General features: G+C 46.1%; 3 protein-coding genes across 3 annotated transcripts in view; 2 read left to right on the top strand and 1 right to left on the bottom strand.

The window, feature by feature from the left end:
* The window catches only part of LOC142015166 (olfactory receptor 5G9-like), a 138,085-nt gene that overhangs the window by 46,720 nt on the left and 69,792 nt on the right, over positions 1–21,573 (bottom strand). The gene's annotated exons all lie outside the window — the stretch shown is intronic.
* On the top strand, positions 3,119–4,060 carry LOC142014520 (olfactory receptor 8U3-like). The gene has a single exon (XM_074997185.1). The coding sequence runs from the start codon at positions 3,119–3,121 to the stop codon at positions 4,058–4,060; it is 942 nt and encodes a 313-aa protein (XP_074853286.1).
* Positions 16,837–17,778, top strand: LOC142014517 (olfactory receptor 8U3-like). Its single transcript, XM_074997182.1, has one exon. The coding sequence runs from the start codon at positions 16,837–16,839 to the stop codon at positions 17,776–17,778; it is 942 nt and encodes a 313-aa protein (XP_074853283.1).

The raw sequence follows: 21,573 nt of genomic DNA, 5'->3' as shown, positions 1-21,573 counted from the left end.
CTGATTACTGCCCGACATTCTCCAGCCGTATGTTTATACTCCTCCTTAGTCAACAGTCCACCTTTCCATTTCTTGTATGCATCCTTTTTGAAGTTAAGATGACTAAGGTTTTCCCTGTTAAGCCAAGCTGGTTGCCAACCATGTTTGCATTTCTTACTACACAGCGGGATTGTTTGTTCCTGTTCCTTCAGGAAGACTTCTTTAAAAGACTGCCATTTCCCTTCAACTCTTTTTAGATGTACAAATTCAAACTTTCTAACCCAGAACTCTCTCCTCCGGCAACATCTGTAACCTCTCATGATTAGAGCCAGATTCCTCCTTAGCATGGGTGTGGCCAAGTTTCTCTTTGTCCCATAAAGGTTGTTTAAAGCCACCACTCCCGGCTCTTGTTGTTCTGTGTTGTTATTTAATTGTAATTTACCCCTAAATTTCTTCTAAGAGCCCAGTTAGTAGTGAAAGTGTTGGTAATGCTGCTACACAATATTGACCTCCTGTAGCACATCAAATATCTCATCCGCAGCTGGTCAGGTTGCAAGGATGTTGGATGAATGAGGTTGAACCTGTAGTTCATTTAGATAATGATAATACTTTGCACTCAAGTTTATATTTAACTTGTGGAACACAGGCTTAATGGATTGGTTGTGTTTCACAGTAGCTAATTGTCCAGTTTATTAAAAGTTGCAGTCAGAAAGACTATTCCAAATGCCTTTGCCTCTCAAAAGACAGTCATCTTTTTCTCTCTCTTCATTCGCTCTCTGAGTATTTTGGCATAAGTGTTCCTTTTCACAGATCACAGTGTCATTGTAGAAGCCATTGCAGAAGCAGACAAAAAGAGATCATCTCCAACCCAACCATTCTATTATCTATGATATATTTGAGAGCGTTTGTCTCTGTTTATATCTGCTTGCTTAAGAACTCCTCCTAAATGGTAAGAACTAGCACCGCCAGATTCAGGAGACAGCTTGCTGTTACCATTCCTTAAAACCAAGTAATGGCTTCATTGTGGCAGGAAAATTGGAAGTGCCTGTAATGGGACTGCATTTCCTAACCTCATGCAGAAAAGAGACAGACACACCAGATAGTGAAAGGTGCTGGTGGAGCGTTCACCCAGCTGCTTTTTTGGACAACCACAGATCTGAGACTCCCACCAGTCCTGTTCCCTTGAGGGAGCATGGGTGAGCCCCCCCAGTTAATACAGGGATGTTTCTGGCTGTTTCCCATTTGCCAGGGAATTAGGGGAAATGCACAGTGTGTTGCATTCCTCACTCTGGTTGGAGAACGCAGGGGGCAGATAAAGCTGTGCTACCTCCAGCTGGAGGACATGCAACCCTTCCTCGGCTGTGCCTGCTATAGCTGCAGCAGCCATGGAGAGGTGCTTCTTACCTGGCTACAAGCTGCTGTGGAGTGAAAGGGCTGGGGTAGTCCTCCCTCCCTGGGGCAGCTGCAAACTGAACCCTTCCTCCCCACCCCCACCCCCGAGCAATGATTTGAATGAAGCCTGGACATTTTCGTGTTTTTTTCCAAAACAAGTAAAAATGAACTGACTTAAGGACCTGATAAATGCTGGGTAAATCTTCTTGCGTAACTATAAGATAAGAGACAACTGGTGGATGAATGGGAAGAACACAAGGAAACAATAAGGTGATTATCTTCACCATTTTAAGTAACGGTCACTGTTTATCTCCACTTAGCCTAGTTTGGCATGATCATGATCTGACACAAGAGCCCAAACCAAAGTGAAGAAGATGAGAAGTTAATAGTTTTCTGAAAAAGGAAGCAGTGAAGGAATGTGGGGGTCACCAGGCCCTGCACCCCCATCCGCACTCAGATGTGCGTCCCATTGAGGAGGGGGAACAGAAGTTTTATTAGGTGACAGGGACACAGTGTAGAACAGACTTGTCAGCACAGAAAGCAGAAGCAGACAGTACAATGCATTTTGGGGAGACACTGATCACAGGGGTTCCCCAAGCTGGGGTCCTGGCTCCGCTTTCTCCTTCTCAAGTCAGTACCCAAATCAACAGCCTAGTCTCAAGTCAAACCAGCCAGGCCTCTTCTCCCCGGTTGAATCACCTGGTTGCCTAGGTTACAAATGGTAAAGGAGGCCCACGATCTACAGGGAATAAGTCAACACAACGAAACTCCCATTACCACCATGTACTGATGCTGGTCCTGGCGAAACTGGGCACTCCCTTGAGTTGCTACAGGACAATAGGAAACACATGGAACCTAACCCTTCGAATAAAATCCTCACACCCCTCACTCCATCACAGAAGGAAAGGACAAAACACGAGACCATGAAGGATCACAGTCACTGCTTCAGAATAATAATTAAAAAAAAGGAAAAATGAAAGATATATCCCAGGTACAATCCTTAAATATGCCTTTATGAGGGATGATATAAAACTAGGGAGGTGGGAGCAATGCAATTCCTTTCATCAGGTTGCTGAGAAAATCTCGAGTAATTATAGGTTACAGTCATGTTTTTGACTGAATATTCCAGGTGCACAAATATTGACTAATATCACAGGAAGTGTATTATTGCTTGGTTTGAGCTACAGAAGTAAGAAAACTTCTAGGAACGAAGGGCAAATAGTTTAGGTAGTATTTATAATTCTGGTATACAGAAATGATGGACCTGGCCTCCGAGCCACCTCTGTCCCACCTACAAGCGAAGGAACCTGTTACTGACTTACAGCATTATCTCTATTTTGGAAGACTGTAAGATTTCTGTATTCACCTTTCAGATGTCAAAAGTAATGAAGCAGCATCATAGTGTTTGCCCGAGAGAGAAGTTCCAAATATAACAGAATCATAGAACACAAGAAGTGGAAGACAGCTCGAGAGGTCATCGACTCCAGTCCTTTGCCATCACAGCAGCACCAAGCACCATCTAGACCATGCCTGGGAGATGTCGTAACCCGCAGCACCTCAACATGGCCTTCTAAAAGGTTAAATATTCACTTATGTAGTATGAAATTGATGACTGTACCAATGAAACCAATGAAGTTGTGTTGCTTCTTTATAGTGAAGTTGGGAGAATAGCGTATTTGATCCGTAATGTCATGTCTAATTAGAGTTTTCAGCCTTCCAACCCGAAAAGGTTAAAAAGAGACAATAAATGGCTAATACAAATCTCACCGTGGTGACCGAGTTCATTCTTCTGGGAATCACAGATCGTCCAGAGCTCCAAGTCCCATTTTTCCTGTTGTTCCTAGTGATCTATGCTATGACCTTGGTAGGCAATCTTGGGATGATCGTGTTAATCAGAGTTGACTGTCGACTTCACACTCCCATGTACTTTTTCCTCAGCCATTTGGCTTTTGTGGATCTCTGTTATTCCTCAACCATCACCCCTCAAATGCTGGTGAACTTCGTAGATCAGAGTAAAACCATTTCTTATTACGCCTGCTCTGCACAGTTGTGCTGTTTCCTAACATTCATGGCCATGGAGTCTTTCCTCCTGGCTGGGATGGCCTATGATCGTTACGTGGCCATCTGTAACCCACTACTCTACCATGTCATCATGTCCCACAAGGTCTGTGTGCACCTGGTAGTTGTTCCTTACATGTACAGCGTCTGCGGTGCCCTACTCCACACCATTATTACTTTTAGTTTATCCTTCTGTTCCTCCAACAAGATCAACCATTTCTACTGCGATGACATGCCCTTGATGGCCCTCGCTTGCTCTAGTACCCACACCAAACAGGTACTGATCTTCGCCTTTGCTGGCTTTGACATGATTACAACCTCCCTCATCGTCCTGATCTCCTACCTCTTTATCTTCACCACCATCCTGAGGATCCGCTCCATGGAAGGCAAGCGCAAAGCTTTCTCCACCTGCACCTCCCACCTGACGACTGTCACCATCTTGTACGGGACTCAGATCTTTATGTATTTACAACCCAGCACCAACCACTCACTGGACACAGACAAAGTGGCCTCCGTCTTCTACACGGTGGTGATCCCCATGTTGAACCCTCTGATCTACAGCCTGCGGAACAAGGAGGTGAAGGATGCCCTGAAGAACGTCATATCTAAAAAGCGTTGGAGTTTTAAATGAAAACTATTCACCAACTAATTGTGATTAACCAACAGAGACTGAAGAACAAAAGGAAAGGCTTCCTCTTTATCTTCCCCGTTGGATTAACTGGTTTTACATCGTAACTCCTTTTTTCTCACCACTTTTCTTTCTGCAAACATGGAATGAGGGCTGTGATTGCTGACTGCGCTGACATACTTTGTGTCCAGTGTCGGGAAACACCCCTATTCCAAAATAACTTGGTGAGCATTGTTACCGAAATTTCGGTCCACCCAGCTGAGAGCCAATAACAACCAGACAGGGATAAGGAAGTTTTCCTTATTTCTGCAGAAAGAAAGGAGAGCCAAGTACCTTGGTACAAAGACTCTGCCTGGATAGAGAGCTGAAGGTCTTTTTATAAAAACATCGAGATAAACTACAGCCAAGCTAACATCTCATTGGTGTTTACTCCAAGTTCTCATAACAACGTTTCTCTACACAAGCAAGTTCAAGTACAGGAATAAACTGGTTATGGGCTAGTTTCAGCTGCTTCTGTGAGTACTGGGGGGTGTATTTCAGAAGTTTAAGGTGCTGTGTACATGACTTGCCCGCTCTTATACAATGGTAGCTATTTGGAGATAGCTGCAAGCTACCCAGACCGAACTTTTCTGTGAAAGCATCTGCACAGCAAAACTGCTCTGTCAAAGTCATTTGAAAATAGCAGGAGGCTTATTCTGATTTCTTTAAACCTCTTTCTATGAGGAATAGCACCTCTTTCAAAATTTTGTAAGAGGGGCTTTCTAGAAAGGGAATAGGGGCCGTTTTGAAAGAAGCTCTTCTGGAATAGCTTATTCTGAAATAACTTTTCTGTGTAGACACGGCCCCAGAATGGTTCCAGGGGCTCTAATCCGAAATAGGTGCTAATGTGTGTGGACGCTCTATTTTGGAATAAGCTTGTCTGATTATGGAGTTGCCCTGTTGTGTTTATGTGTCATTCCCAAAAAGCCTGTTTTGGAATAATAACTCCAGAATAAGCCATTCTGGAAGCACTCTGTGTTGCAGATATGGCTGAGCGGACAGTGTGACATGTTCATTCTGCAGACCGTGATATGGTTCATGAGAACGATTACAGGCTTGGGTCAGGGATCAAGGCATGTGGTTTGACCAAAAATAAAAATGTTCAAAACCATGTAAAGACATAAAGCTAGATGTCTAGCTGGTTTGGTTCTTCCTGTGTGTACCTCATTGCCTCCTGATGCCCTTTATGTGCAGTCTGTGGCTACGTCTACACGTGCAGCCAACATCGAAATAGGCTATTTCGATTAATAACGTCTACACGTCCTCCAGGGCTGGCAACGTCGATGTTCAACTTCGACGTTGCTCAGCCCAACATCGAAATAGGCACAGCGAGGGAACGTCTACACGGCAAAGTAGCACACATCGAAATAAGGGAGCCAGGCACAGCTGCAGACAGGGTCACGGGGCGGACTCAACAGCAAGTCGCTCCCTTAAAGGGCCCCTCCCAGACACACTTTCATTAAACAGTGCAAGATACACAGAGCCAACAACTAGTTGCAGACCCTGTATATGCAGCACGGACCCCCAGCTGCAGCAGCAGCAGCCAGAAGCCCTGGGCTAAGGGCTGCTGCCCACGGTGACCACAGAGCCCCGCAAGGGCTGGAGAGAGAGTATCTCTCAACCCCCCAGCTGATGGCCGCCATGGAGGACCCCGCTATTTCGATGTTGCGGGACGCGGATCGTCTACACGTCCCTACTTCGATGTTGAACGTCGAAGTAGGGCGCTATTCCCATCCCCTCATGGGGTTAGCGACTTCGACGTCTCGCCGCCTAACGTCGATTTCAACTTCGAAATAGCGCCCAACACGTGTAGACGTCACGGGCGCTATTTCGAAGTTACTGCCGCTACTTCGAAGTAGCGTGCACGTGTAGACGCAGCCTGTGTGTGCTAATCAAGATTTAATTATTAACCTCCTTTGGCCACAGGCAACTCAAATATTCCCTTCTAAGCCTACATATGTAATCCTTCCACAGATTCACAACAGACACACTCCAATGGCCAAGTCCTCCAGAGAGTTCAGCCCCTCCTTCACTGGTGATCGAGCGGATTCAAAGTATCTCTTCTTTTAAAGACCTCGTACACCACAGCTTGCCAGCTCCACATCAGATCACCCCCCTGCTTAATTTACAACACTTAGATATGTTTTGGGTTAAAACCACTGCCTCTTTATTGAACAGTGGATGGACAGCAAGTAAAGGCAATGGAAAGAAAATGCAGATTCTACCCGGGTCACAGGTAGTTTCATTGAAACCAAAGGAGCCAGATCAATTTAGACCAGCGGAGGATGTGGCCAGTCACATGGATAGATGTCTCCAGAAGTTATCCAACTGAGAATCCATTTGATACAAACTCCGTCTGACAGGTAACAGGGGTCTGCATTTCGGGGAGGGAACGCTGTTCACTTGGGTTGGCAGGGAAAAGATGGGGTTTTCTTTTTGTTTTTTGTGCTGGACCTTTTCAACTTTTTATCTAAAAACAAAAACTCAGAAACATTTCTTCCCCATTTTTTTTAAAACAAACCCAACATTTTCTGTCAAAATCTGTTGAAGACAAACAAAAAATAAATAAGTTCTGACAAAAACTAGAAACAAATATTTTGGACTCTGGTCAGCGCCTCTCCCATTGACTACTCCTCCGTTCTCCTGTCACCACCATTTGGGTCTGAACCCATCACACTCTCTGGACCTCAGCGTCCTCCTCAGCAGGGTTTTCATATTTGAACTTTCAAAATACAGGAAACCCTGCCCCCGAGTGGGAGTGTATCTGTATCAGCGTCTCCCATCTCACCTTGTATTAATGTGTTATAGTACATGTATCACATTTACACAAGATAAGCTGCAATGTGTCTGTATCAGTCTCTACTCCACTGTTCTTTTACCCTCCCTCCCACTTTCTGGGGGTACCGACAATCCTCAGTCCTGGCATCTGACTCTGGCCAGCCACAGTCAAGGTCTGGACCCTCTCCTCAGGGTGAAGCCATGGTGTATATTGGCCTCACTCCAGTGTGGCAAGGTGGGGTGCAGGGGAGAAGTGGCAGGCTCCAGGCCTGCCCACTACTCTGGGTCCCAGTCCAGCTAGCCTCTGGTGGCAGCCATCATTTGCCTTTCTTCTCTTCCCTTCCTTCTCAGTGTTCCCTGGGCCACTTTGAGGTGGATCTTGCACCTTCTCTGCCCTTCTATTAAGGCCCACAGCCTTGGCGGTATCAGGCTGGAGCTTTCCTCAGCCTGCCCAGAGCCTTCCCAGCACGGCTCTGTCCAAGGTGCTGCTGGTTCCCTCTCCTGCTTGGACCCAGCTCCTTCTCCCTGGCTGCTTGGGGTAAGAGTGATCACCCGACAGCCCTGTGGCCTGGTATAGGGCCCAGCCCCTGGCCCTGATTCACTGAGTGCTCCTCACCATGATTGGTCAAGCTTGCACAAGCTTCCTCATGACCGTCTCCCTCCTGGAGTGAGCTACGGCTCCGTTACAGGAAGGTTGAGCTATGGAAGAGTCCAGCATCTCTCCATAATCAGCTCTAGTCACTGCTCCATGCAACTCCGCTTCCAATCCCAGATGTTTCTAGGAACAAAGGAATTGTTGTGACACCCACGGGCCTGGCATTGGCAGTGGTGGCAGCCAGAGCTCGGAGCCCCTTTGAAACACCAGAGCTGTGCTGATCCAGCTGCCCGTGGCTCTCAGGGAAGTGGGAGACAACACTGCAATATGGGAGGTGCTGAGGGTTGACTTCCCTTGGCCCCGCCCCTTCCTGTCTTGGCCCCACCCGTTCTGGGCGTGGATCCACCCTGCACCGTGCCCTGGGGCTCCTTGCCTGAAATAGGCCTCAGTGCTTTAATCCTACCCACAGGGGAAGTTACTTCCAAAATCCCATTAGTGAGAGGTTAGCCTCTACTCTGAACCATGTCATGTCTCTGCTTCCTTTTCATGAGACCCAGAATTATGTCAAACCTTTACATATACCTGGAATGCCATGCTTACTTCATAAGTTTGTCCAGTTCCCGATCATGGTGCCATTGTACAAGCCATTATCCAAACAGACAAAAGAAAGCTCCCCTCAGACCCAGAGTTTTTGTAAACTAACTTCAAGGGCCGCGTCTACACATGCACGCTACTTCGAAGCAGCGGCGCCAACTTCGAAATAGTGCCCGTCACAGCTACACGTTTTGGGCGCTAGTTCGAAGTTGAAATCGACGTTAGGCGGAGAGACGTCGAAGTCACTAACCCCATGAGGGGATGGGAATAGCGCCCTACTTCGAAGTTGAACGTTGAAGTAGGGCACGTGTAGACGATCCGCGTCCCGCAACATCGAAATAGCGGGGTCCGCCATGGCGGCCATCAGCTGAGGGGTTGAGAGACGCTCTCTCTCCAGCCCCTGTGGGGCTCTATGGTCACCGTGTGCAGCAGCCCTTAGCCCAAGGCTTCTGGCTGCTGCTGCCGCAGCTGTGGATCCATGCTGCATGCACAGGGTCTGCAACCAATTGTCAGCTGTGTGGATCTTGTGTTGTTTAGTGCAACAGTGTCTGGGAGGGGCCCTTTAAGGGAGCGGCTTGCTGTTGAGTCCGCCCTGTGACCCTGTCTGCAGCTGTTTCTGGCACCCTTATTTCGATGTGTGCTACTTTGGCGTGTAGATGTTCCCTCGCAGCGCCTATTTCGATGTGGTGCTGCCCAACGTCGAAGTTGAACATCGACGTTGCCAGCCCTGGAGGACGTGTAGACGTTATTCATCAAAATAGACTATTTCAATGTCGCTACATCGAAATAAGCTATTTCAATTTAGTGTGCACGTGTAGATGTAGCCAAGATGAACCACAATCGGTGGGTACAGACAGAGAAAAGTGGAGAACTCTTGGAAATAATAAGGCATTCGCAAATACAGTGAAGACGAGAATACTGAATTCCTTCTGAAGAAGGAAGCAGAAGACAAAAAGGGAATATGAAGATGTGCAGCGTATACTTCATAACTGGGTAACAATCCATAAAGATATGTGTGCAAGGGATGAGATTGTATTACTAGATAGACAGGTGGAATCGAATGTCTTCCATCACGCGAGTCTTGAGCAGTTGTACATTATGACAATATTTTTCCATTCATATTCCAGCAATATCAATATAAAGCAGTAGCCGTAGTAGTACACTACTACTTGTTGCAGCTGCAGAGATGAAAAAATTTCTAGGGAGAAACGGAAAAGGGTTTAAATAGTAGTTATAGTTCTGGAATATAAATGGGTTACCACTAATCCACCTCTATTAGATGTAAAAGTGAAAGATCTTGTTATATATTTGCAAAATGATCAGTGATTTGCAAGGATATAATGCTGCTTCACTCACATTTCAGATGCCAGAAGTAAAGTAATAGCATCACTGAACGGGGCCAGGAGATTGGTCCCCAGTTTCATAATCTGTAGCAGAGTTTCTCAACCAGGGGTTCGTTTACCCTTGTGGGTATACCGAGATTTTAAAGGGCGTACATCAACTCATCTCGGTAATTGTCCAGTTTTATAACAAGCTACATGTAAAACATTAGCAAAGTCAGTAGAATCAAAAAGTTCATTCAGACGTTGACTTATTTCTACTGCTTCATAAGCCTTACCCTGAAACATCAATATAATATTTTGATTCTGATTCATGTATTTGCTAATAAAATGGTAGAAAGTCAGCAAGTTTTCAGTCATAGTCTTCTATGCTATTTTTGCATGTTTTTGTGAAAAGTTTTTAAATGAGGTGAAGCTTGGTGGTTTGCAAAACAAATGTGACTCCAGAAAAGGGTACAGTAACCTGGACAGGTTGAACGGCACTTGTTTCAAGACCTCAGATTACTTTGGGACTGTATTTCTCAACCGGCGGTACATGTAGAATGAGGGTTTCCAAAAGAAGTCTAGGGATAGTTTATAAAAAAAGTTTGAGAAACACTGGTCTATGGCACCTCGAAATGGTCATCTATAGGGTCAAACATCCATTCACATAGCATGAAATTGATGCTTGTTTTTATGAAAAATCCAAGGACGTTCTATCGATTCTTAAAGTTGACCAAAGAGGCAGAGGTGAGCAAGCAGGAGGGTGGAAGAGACTCATCAAGGCTACGTCTACACGTGAAGCCTACATCGAAGTAGCCTATTTCGATGTGGCGACATCGAAATAGGCTATTTCGATGAATAACGTCTACACGTCCTCCAGGGCTGCCAACGTCGATGTTCAACATCGACGTTGTGCAGCACCACATCGAAATAGGCGCAGCGAGGGAACGTCTACACGCCACAGTAGCACACATCGAAATAAGGGTGCCAGGCACAGCTGCAGACAGGGTCACAGGGCGGACTCAACAGCCAGCCGCTCCCTTAAAGGGCCCCTCCCAGACACACTTGCACTAAACAGCACAAGATACACAGAGCCGACAACGAGTTGCAGACCCTGTGCATGCAGCATGAACCCCCGCTGCAGCAGCAGCAGCCAGAAGCCCTGGGCTAAGGGCTGCTGCACACGGTGACCATAGAGCCCCACACGGGCTGGAGAGACAGCGTCTCTCAACCCCCCAGCTGATGGCTGCCATGGAGGACCCTACAATTTCGACGTTGCGGGACGCGGATCGTCTACATGGTCCCTACTTCGACGTTGAACGTCGAAGTAGGGCGCTATTCCGATCCCCTCATGAGGTTAGCGACTTCGACGTCTCACCGCCTAACGTCGAAGTTAACTTCGAAATAGCGCCTGACGAGTGTAGCCGCGACGGGCGCTATTTCGAAGTTAGTGCCGCTACTTCGAAGTAGCGTGCACGTGTAGACACAGCTCAAGTGAATAGTCACAGAGACATAGATAGGAAATTTGGCTAGCAAAGATCAGAGATTGTCATTTTGCATCACACTCGGAGGCACTCGTCCTCCCTGTTTTGGTGTTCAGCCTTCAGACATTTCAGGCATCTTGATTACCTGCAATTTCAGGGACAGAATTGTGTATTTTCAGTTACAGGGGGCCATGCAACTGAATCACTTGAAACATTATTGAAGTTTCTTTCTTGGTTCCCCTGTGGAGCTGGGAGTTAATGGCTCCTCTGGGGACTAGGGCAGGTGCTGAGCTGTGAGATGCTTCAGGGACAAGTTCTCAAAGGGATAAGGCACCAAATAAACCCTCCAGCACCAGCCAAGCTTCAGTCCTTTGCCAAGAGAGAGGGAAGTGGCTTCATTTGCCCAGGTAGGGGGAAGAAATTGGGGTTGGGGTTTCCCACACCTATGGCTAGTCTTCTGTGGGGGCATGCTGAAGTTAATACAAGGCCAGCTGCCACAAGTCTGACTCCTGAATTCAACCTATGCACAATTCCACCCTGTCCTGCTTCTGTTTTTAATATGAGCTATGGCAGGGATGGGGGCCAGTGGTTGATATTTTAGATCTCATTTAATTCTGTTCAGAGCCAGTTCCATTGCTGTAGCAGTTAACAAACCAATGGGTACTGCTCACCTTCCTTCTATAGTCCTCCGTGTATTGCTGTTGGCGTTTGTAACTACTGCAAATGGTCTGGTCTTGGATTTCACATCCCACCTACCCCCGCAGCCAGCATTCTCGGCATCTCAGCCCTATGCTTGCAGATTGATTTAGCATGAATACAAACAGAACCTTGTTCCCTTCTTTAATACCATCCGCACTTTCTGCAATGACTGGGCATTAATTCTGGAGATTTCCCATTCGACTAAAAAATGAACACAGTTTACTGTAAAAACTCTAAAATAAACCACACATAAAGGGAGCTATAACTACAGACTCTGGGCAAGGAAATTTTCTTTTCTAATATTTACAGAGTTACAGAATCCCAGGTCTGGAAGGGACCTCACGAGGTCATCTAGTCCACCCCCTTGCTTCAAGCAGGATCAACCCCCACTAAGTCATCCCAGCCAGGACCTTGTCCAGCCGCGACTGAAAAACCTCAAGGGATGGAGAATCCACCACCTCTCTAGGCAACGCATTCCAATGCTTCACCTCCTGCCTGTGAAGTAGTTTTTCCTCATATCTAACCTACACCTCTTCCTCTTCAACTTCAGACCATTACTCCTTGTTCTGCCATCTGACACCTCTGAGAACAGTTTCTCACCTCATTTTTAGAGCTCCCCTTCAGGAAGTTGAAGGATGCTATTAAATCACCTCTAAGTCTTCTCTTCTGGAAACTAAACAAGCCCAAATCCCTCAGCCTATCCTCATAGGTCTTGTGCTCCAGACCCTTAATCATTTTTGTTGCCCTTCGCTGAACCTGCTCCAGCAAATCCACATCCTTTTTATACTGGGGGGCCCAAAACTGGACACAATATTCCAGAAGTGGCCCCACCAGTGCTGAATAAAGAGGAATAATTACTTCTCTAGATCTGATGGAAATGCTCGTCCTAATGCACCCTAGTATGCCGTTAGCCTTCTTGGCTACAAGGGCACACTGTTTACTCATATCCAGCCTTTCATCCACTATAACCCCAGGTCCCTTTCCATCATATTGCTGCTGAGCCAGTCAGTCCCCAGCCTGTAACAATGCTTGGGATTCTACCGCCCCAGGTGCAGGACTCTGCACTTCTTCTTATTGAACCACATCAGATTTCTTTTGGCCCAGTCCCCCAATTTATTCAGGTCCCTCTGGATTCTCTCTCTACCCTCCAACGAATCTACCTCTCCCCCTAGTTTTGTGTCATCCGCATCTTGCTGAGGATGCAATCCAGTCCCTCATCCAGGTCATTAATAAAGGTGTTGAATAACACAGTCCCCACAACCGAGCCTTGCGGCACTCTTCATGAAACAGACCGCCATCCAGAATTTGAGCCATTGACCACTACCCATTGGGCCCGACCATCAGGCCAGCTTTCTATCCATTTTATAGTCCAAGGATCCAATCCATATTTCCTTAACTTATGGACAAGAATGTTGTGGGAGACCGTATCAAAAGCCTTGCTGAAGTCAAGGTATATCACATCCACTCACTTCCCCATGTCCACAGAGCTTATTACCTCATCATAGAAGCTAATCAGATTACTCAGGCAGGACTTGCCCCTAGTGAATCCTTGCTGGCTACTTTTGATCACTTTCCCATCTTCCAAGTGCTCCAGAACAGATTCCTTGAGGATTCCCACCATTATTTTCCCAGGGATTGAGGTAAGGCTGATGGGTCAATAGTTCTCTGGATTGTCATCCTCATCTTTTTTAAGATGGACACTATGTTTGCCTTCTTCCAGTCATCCAGTATCTCCCCTGATCTCCAAGAGTCTTCAAGGATAATGGCCAAAGGTTCAGCAATGACCTCTGCCAATTTCCTCAGTACCCTCGGGTCCATTAAATGCAGACCCGTGGACTTGTGCACATCTAGTTTTTCTAGATAGCTCAGAACTTGTTCCTTCCCCACAGATGGCTGTCCTCCACCATCCCATACTCCATTGTCTAGGACCCTTATGGGGAAGTTGACTTTGTCCGTGAAGACTGTGGCAAAAAAAGCATTGAGTACTTCAGCTTTTCCTGCATCATCTGCCACAAGGTTATCTCCCTCATTCGGTAATGGCCCTACACCTTCTCTGATAACCTCGTTAGTGTTCACATGCCTGTAGAAACTCTTCTTGTTACTTTTCACATTCCTTGCCAGCTGCAGTTTCAATTGTGCTTTCGCTTTCCTGATTACTGCCCAGCATTCTCCAGCTGTATGTGTATACTCCTCCTTAGTCAACTGTCCACGTTTCCATTTCTTGTACGCATCCTTTTTGAATTTAAGATGACTAAGGATTTCCCTGTTTAGCCAAGCATTTCTTACTGCACAGCGGGATTTTTTGTTCCTGTGCCTTCAGTAAGACTTGTTTAAAATTCTGCCAGTTCTCTTCAACTCTTTTTAGATGTACAGATTCAAACTTTCTAACCCAGAACTCTCTCCTCTGGCAACATCTGTAATACTTCATGATTAGAGCCAGATGCCTCCTTATCATGGGTGTGGCCAAGTTTCTCTTTGTCCCATAAAGCTTGTTTAAAGCCACCACTCCTGGCTGTTATTGTTCTGTGTTCTTATTTAATTGTAATTTACCCCTAAATTTCTTCTAAGAGCCCAGTTAGTAGTGAAAGTGTTGGTAATGCTGCTAAACAATATTGACCTCGTGTAGCACATCTAATTATCTCATCCGGCGCTGGTCAGGTTGCAAGGGTGTTGGAGGAGAGAGGTTGAACTTGAACTTCATTTAGATAATGATAACACTTTGCACTCAAGTTTGTATTTAACTTGTGGAACACAGGCTTAATGGATTGGTTGTGTTTCACAGTAGCTAATTGTCGAGTTTATTAAAAGTTGCAATCAGAAAGACTATTCCAAATGCCTTTGCCTCTCAAAAGACAGTCATCTTCTTCTCTCTCTTCATTCGCTCTCTGAGTATTTTGGCATAAGTATTCCCTTTCACAGATCACAGTGCCATTGTGGAAGCCATTGCAGAAGCAGACAAAAAGAGATCATCTCCAACCCAACCATTCCATTATCTATGATATTTTTGAGAGCGTTTGTCTCTGTGTATATCTGCTTGCTTAAGAACTCCTCCTAAATGGTGAGAACTAGCACCGCCAGATTCAGGAGACAGCTTGCTGTTACCATTCCTTAAACCAAGTAATGGCTTCATTGTGGCAGGAAAATTGGAAGTGCCTGTAATGGGACTGCATTTCCTAACCTCATGCAGAAAAGAGAGAGAATCACCAGATGGTGAAAGGTGCTGGTGGAGCGTTCACCCAGCTGCTGTTTGGGACAGCCCCACATCTGAGACTCCCACCAGTCATGTGTCCTTTAGGGAACATGGGATAGCCCACCCCATTTAATACAGGGATGTTGCTGGGTGTTTCCCGTTTGCCAGGGAAGAAGGAGAAATGCACAGTGTGTTGCATTCCTCACTTGGTTGGAGAACGCAGGGGGCAGATGAAGCTGGGCTACCTCCAGCTGGAGGACATGCAACCCTTCCTCGGCTGTGCCTGCTAGAGCTGCAGCAGCCATGGACAGGTGCTTCTTACCTGGCTACAAGCTGCTGTGGAATGAAAGGGCTGGGGTAGTCCTCTCTCCCTGGGGCAGCTGCAAACTGAACCCTTCCTCCCCAGCCCCACCCCCAAGCAATGATTTAAATGAAGCCTGGATATTTTCATGTTATTTTCCAAAATAAGCAAAAATCAACTGAGTTAAGGACCTGATCAATGCTGGGTAAATTCTCTAGTGTAACTATAAGTTGAGAGACAACTGGTGGATGAATGGGAAGAACACAAGGAAACAATAAGGTGATTATGTTCACCATTGTAAGTAACGGTCACTGTTTATCTCCACTTAGCCTAGGTTGGCATGTTCATGATTTGACACAAGAGCCCAAAACAAGGTGAAGAAGATGAGAATTTAATAATTTTCTGAGAAAGGAAGCAGTGATGGAATATGGGGCTCACCGGACCCTATGCCCCCATCTGCAGTCAGATGTGCGTCCCATTGAGGAGGGGGAACAGAAGGTTTATTAGGTGACAGGGACAAAGTGTAGAACAGACTTGTCAGCACAGAAAGCAGAAGCAGACAGTATAATGCATTTTGGGGAGAGGTTGACCACAGGGGATCCCCAAGCTGGGGCCCTGGCTCCGCTTTCTCTTTCTCAAGTCAGCCAAGATTGCCCAACTCAATAGCCGAGCCCCAGGTCAAACCAGCCAGGCCCCTTCTCTCTCCTTTGTCCCATTCTCCAGAAAAGAAAGAAATCACCTGGTTTCCTAAGTTTCAAATGGCAAAGGAGGCCCAAGATTTATTGGGGATAAGTCAAAACAAGGAAACTCCCTTTACTACTATGAACTGATGCTGGTCCTTGGGAAACTGAGGCACTCCCTTGGGTTGCTACAGGATAATAGGAAACACATGCAAGGTAACCCTGGGAATAAAATCCTCATACTCCCCACTCCGTCACAGAAGGAAAGGACAAAACACAAGACCATGAAGGGTAACAGTCACTGCTTCACAATAACAATAAGAAAAAAAAGAAAAAAATGTAAGATTTAACCCAGGTACAATCTATAAATATGCCTTTATGAAGAGCGATATAAAACTAGGGAGGTGGGAGCAAACCAATTCATCAGGTTACTGAGACAATCTTGAGTAGTTATAGGTTACAGTCATGTGTTTGGCTGAATATTCCAGGTGCACAAATATTGACTAGTATCTCTGGAAGTGTGTCATTGCTTGTTTTGCCCCTGCAGAGGTAAGAACATTTCTAGGAACAAAAAGCAAATAGTTTAGATAGTATTTATAATTCTGGTATACAGAAATGACTGACTTGACCACAAAGCCATCTCTGTCCCATGTAAAAGTGAATTCACTTATAAAATTATCTCTATTTTGCAAGGCTGTAAGATTTCTGTATTCACATTTCAGATGTCAAAGGTAATGAAGCAGCATCATAGTGTTTGCCCCAGGAAAGAAGTTCCAAATATAACAGAATCATAGAACACTGGAAGTGGAAGACAGCTCGAGAGGTCATCGACTTCAGTCCTTTGCCCTCGCAGCAGGACCAAGCACCATCTGGACCATCCCTGGGAGATGTCATAACCCACAGCACCTCAAAATGGCCTTCTGAAGGGTTAATTATTCACTTATGTAGTATGAAATTGATGACTGTACCAATGAAACCAATGAAGTTGTATTGCTCCTTTATAGTGAAGTTGGGAGAATAGCGTATTTGATTTGAAACGTTGTGTCTAATCAGAGTTTTCAGCCTTCCAACCCAAAAAGGTTAAAAAGGGACAATAAATGGCTAATTCAAATCTCACTGTGGTGACCGAGTTCATTCTTCTGGGAATCACAGATCGTCCAGAGCTCCAAGTCCCATTTTTCCTGTTGTTCCTAGTGATCTATGCTATCACCTTGGTTGGTAATCTTGGGATGATCGTGTTAATCAGAGTTGACTGTCGCCTTCACACTCCCATGTACTTCTTCCTCAGCCATTTGGCTTTTTTGGATCTCTGCTATTCCTCAACCATCACCCCTCAAATGCTGGTGAACTTCTTAGATCAGAGTAAAACCATTTCTTATTATGCCTGTGCTGCACAGCTGGGCTGTTTCCTAACATTCATGGCCATGGAGTCTCTCCTCCTGACTGGGATGGCCTATGATCGTTACGTGGCCATCTGTAACCCACTGCTCTACCAGGTCATCATGTCCCACAAGGTCTGTGTGCACCTGGTAACTGTTCCTTACTTATACAGCTTCTGCGTTGCCCTGCTCCACACCATCCTTACTTTTAGTTTATCCTTCTGTTCCTCCAACAAAATCAACCATTTCTTCTGCGATGACATGCCCTTGCTGGCTCTCTCCTGCTCTAGTACCCACACCAAACAGGTATTGATCTTCGCCTTTGCTGGCTTTGGCATGATTGTAACCTCCCTCATCGTCCTGATCTCCTACCTCTTTATTTTCATCACCATCCTGAGGATCCGCTCAATGGAAGGCAAGCTCAAAGCTTTCTCCACCTGCACCTCCCACCTGACTTCTGTCACCATCTTCTATGGGACTCTGATGTTCATGTATTTACAGCCCCGCACCAACCACTCGCTGGACACAGACAAAGTGGCCTCCCTCTTCTACACCGTGGTGATCCCCATGTTGAACCCCCTGATCTACAACCTGCGGAACAAGGAAGTAAAGGCTGCCCTGAAGAGCATCATGTCTAAAAATTGTTGGAGTTTTACATGAAAGCAATTCACCAACTAATTGTGATTAACCAACAGAGACTGAAGAACAAAAGGAAAGGCTTCCTCTTTATCTTCACCCTTGGATTAACTGATTTTCAATGGTAACTCCTCTTTTCTCCCCGCTTGTCTTTCTGCAAACATGGAAAGAGGGCTGTGACTGCTAATTGCTCTGACAGTTTTTGAGTCCAGTGTCAGGAAACACCGCGATTCCAAAACAACTGGGTGAGCATCTATGCAGCAAAACTGCTCTGTCAAAGTCATTTAAAAATAGCAGGAGGCTTATTCTGAATTCTTTATACCTTTCGATGAGGAATACTGTCGCTTTCAAAATTTTGGAAGAGGGGCTTTCTAGAAAGGGAAAAGGGGCCATTTTGAAAGAAGCAGTTCTAGAATACCTTATTCTGAAACAACTTTACAGTGTAGACATGGCCCCAGAGTGCTTTCAGGGGCTCTAATCCAAAATAGGTCTCATGTTTGTGGACACTCTATTTCGGAATAAGCTTGTCTGATTATGGAGTTGCCCTGTAGCATTTACGCGTCATTGCCAAAAAGCTTGTTTTGGAATAATAACTCCAGAATAAGCCATTCTGGAAGAACTGTGTGTTGCAGACATGGCTGAGTGGACAGTGTGACATATTCATTCTGCAGACCGTGATATGATTCATGAGAACAATTACAGGCTCCGGTGAGGGATGAAGGCACTTGGTCTGACCAAAAATAAAAAAGTTCAAAACCATGTAAAGACATAAAGCTAGATGTCTAGCTGGTTTGGTTCTTCCTGTGTGTACCTCATTGCCTCCTGCTGTACTTTATGTGAGGTCTGTGTGCGCTAATCAAGACTTAATTACTAACCTCCTTTGGCCACAGGCAACTCCAATATTCCCCTTTAAGCCTACAGACATAATCACTCCACAGATTAACAACAGACACACTCCAATGGCCAAGTCCTCTGGGGAGTCCAGCCCATGCTTCACTGGTGATTGAGCATATTCAAAGTATGTCTTCTTTTAAAGAGCTCATACACCACAGCTTGCCAGTTCCACAACAGATCACTCCCTCCCCCCGCTTAACTTACAACACTTAGATATGTTTTGCTTTAAAACCACTGCTTCTTTATTGAACAGTGGATGGACAGCAAGTAAAGGTAATGGAAAGAAAATGCAGATTCTACCTGGGTCACAGGTAGTTTAATTGAAACCAAAGGAGCCAGATCAATTTATACCAGCGGAGGATGTGGCCAGTCACATGGATAGATGTCTCCAGAAGTTATCCAACTTGTCAGGGATTTTTATCTCTCGGGCATTATCGTCCCCGTGAGTCAGGGGAAACAAGCTTTTGGCCATTTAACATCAATACAGGTACAGGCAGAATCTCAAAGATACATAGGCGGTCATTTAGCAGCCCCCTGCAATGGTCTCTCTGTGTCAGTTGGTTTCCCCGGTAACCTTAACTCATAAATAATTCATGATCATGGGTTTGAATTCCGGGCACCTGATTGGACACAGGTGGGCAGTTTCTAGAAACTTCCCAGCCCGGAGGACCTGTTTGAAAACAGGTGTTCAGAACTTTCAGTATGGTAATCAGGTCCTGAATATTTATGAATCTGTTCTATAAATTCAGGAGCCACCCACCATTCGGTGGCCCTGGGAGCAAGCTGTCATAACAGCTGCTGCCACATAGGGGAGCGTTGGTTGCCATGGCAACGTCTGCTGACCCTTAGGCCAGCTCAAGAGAGCGAAGAGGAGCTAAAATCACAGCGGCGACTGCCCTTTAGGGGGTGCCGCCCAGAGCTGAAAAATCACTGCGGCACCTGCCCTCAGGTGGTGCCAGAGCTGAAATCACTATAGCGCGCCTGCCCTTTAGGTGGTGCTAACTGGGAGCTGAGGGACACCGGAGCCCCAGGTCACCTAAGGAGCCTATCGTGGCAGAAGGGGCACCAACGCCCCAGCGTGCCTCAGCGCACCCGAGCTGCGCATTGCATCGGGGAACGGCAAGCGGGCCCCTTAGCCAAGTCACCGGGTGGCGAACTGGCCCCCACTTTGGTGTGGGTACTGCGTACCCAGTGAAGCAATTAGGGGCCCGCCACCACTACCATGAGCGCTCCCCGGCATCGGTGCCTGGATCTACATATACACCGGACATGACTACTACCGGACTGGACCTCAACTCACCTGACTGGACTCACATACCGGACAAGATACGTAATCTTACCCTCACACACACATATACGTCTTAATATACTTCCACCTGGGACATCGGGACCCCCAGTGGGGGAGTAGGGGTCGCACCCCTACTGTGGGCTTCCCCGGTGGGGGAGGCACAGTACCCGAGGGCTTGACCCCCAGGGCCGGGCCTAAAAGCCCAAGCTGGTTTTTCCACTTGTACAAACGAAAGCACATTTAATTAATAATTAGTGTTCATTAGTTAAGCATAGTGGATTTTAGTTGTTATAATTGTTTTAGTAAGAAGGTGAAGGTTTAACCTCCCTTACCCTCTTGCCCATCCTTTTATATATATTGCAGGTGCAGGTGCAGCCTCCCTGCCTCCCCATTGTTGTGTACCTCACGTGGCCTGTGGTAGAGCAAGCTGCCTCCCAGGACCCTATTTAGTTGGGCCTATTGGGAGTAGCGGGGGGGCGTCCCAAAAGAGGAACAGCCTCAACCGCCTCCTAGGCTCCAACCCTTTTGGGGCAGGTTACCACACTGCCCCCGGTAGGAGGTGAGGCCGAGCAACCTCACCCCTCCTCTTAAAGGAAGCAACGGGGATTTCAATACCTATTCCTAAACACACTCACCTATATTTATTAACCTAACCCATTTTGCCTTCCGGAATAATAAAATTTTAAGACACCAGCCAAGGAACAACATGGAGACAATGTTAATTGTAAGTTGAAGTTACTGATAGGATTTGGTAATAGCTAGCTTTTAAGTGTTGATACTTTTAAATCTAATTTGTGTTACCCAATAAAGGTATTAGTTACTTTGTTTTTTAAACGTGACCCTTGTCCCGGTCTCAGTGTCTCTGCCAGCCACTTCTTTCCAGGAGGCCTTGGGGGGGACCAGACCGTGCCGGGGTGGCACTCTCCTGTCTTGGGGTTGCAGCAGGGTTCTGGTTCAGGTCCTGGGATCCGCGCACAGGGGATTCACGTACCTCCTTGTTCAGGGACTCATTTAAATATTTAAATACCTGTCCATCAAGAGAGCCCCGACACAAATGAGAATCCATTTGATACAAACTCTGTCTGACAGGTAACAGGGGTCTACTTTTCCGGGAGGGAACGCTGTTCACTAGGGTTGGCAGGGAAAAGATGGGGTTTTCTTTTTGTTTTTTGGCCGGACCTTTTCAACTTTTTATCTAAAAACAAAAACTCAAAAACATTTCTTCCCCATTTTTTTTAAACAAACCCAAAGTTTTCTGTCAAAATCTGTTGAAGACAAACAAAACATAAATAAGTTCTGACAAAAACTAGAAACAAATATTTTGGACTCTGGTCAGTGCCTCACCCATTGACTGCTCCTCCGCTCTGCTGTCACCACCATTTGGATCTGAACCCATCTCACTCTCTGGACCTCAGCGTCCTCCTTAGCAGGGTTTTCATATTTGAACTTTCAAAAAACAGGAACCCCTGCCCCCGAGTGGGAGTGTATCTGTATCAGCATCTCCCATCTCACCTTGTATTAATGTGTTATAGTACATGTATTACATTAACACAAGATAATCTGCAATATGTCTGTATCAGTCTCTACCCCACTGTTCTTTTACCCCCCCTCCCACTTTCTGGGGGTACCGACAATCC

Source organism: Carettochelys insculpta, chromosome 6, assembly GCF_033958435.1.
Source record: "Carettochelys insculpta isolate YL-2023 chromosome 6, ASM3395843v1, whole genome shotgun sequence".
Taxonomy (NCBI): domain Eukaryota; kingdom Metazoa; phylum Chordata; order Testudines; family Carettochelyidae; genus Carettochelys; species Carettochelys insculpta.
The sequence above is the reverse complement of the archived record's forward strand: the minus strand, read 5'-3'. Positions and strand labels throughout refer to the sequence as shown.

Coding starts and splice junctions, on each gene's coding strand:
- LOC142014520 (XM_074997185.1), top strand. CDS start 3,119: ATGGCTAATACAAATCTCACCGTGGTGACCGAGTTCATTCTTCTGGGA.
- LOC142014517 (XM_074997182.1), top strand. CDS start 16,837: ATGGCTAATTCAAATCTCACTGTGGTGACCGAGTTCATTCTTCTGGGA.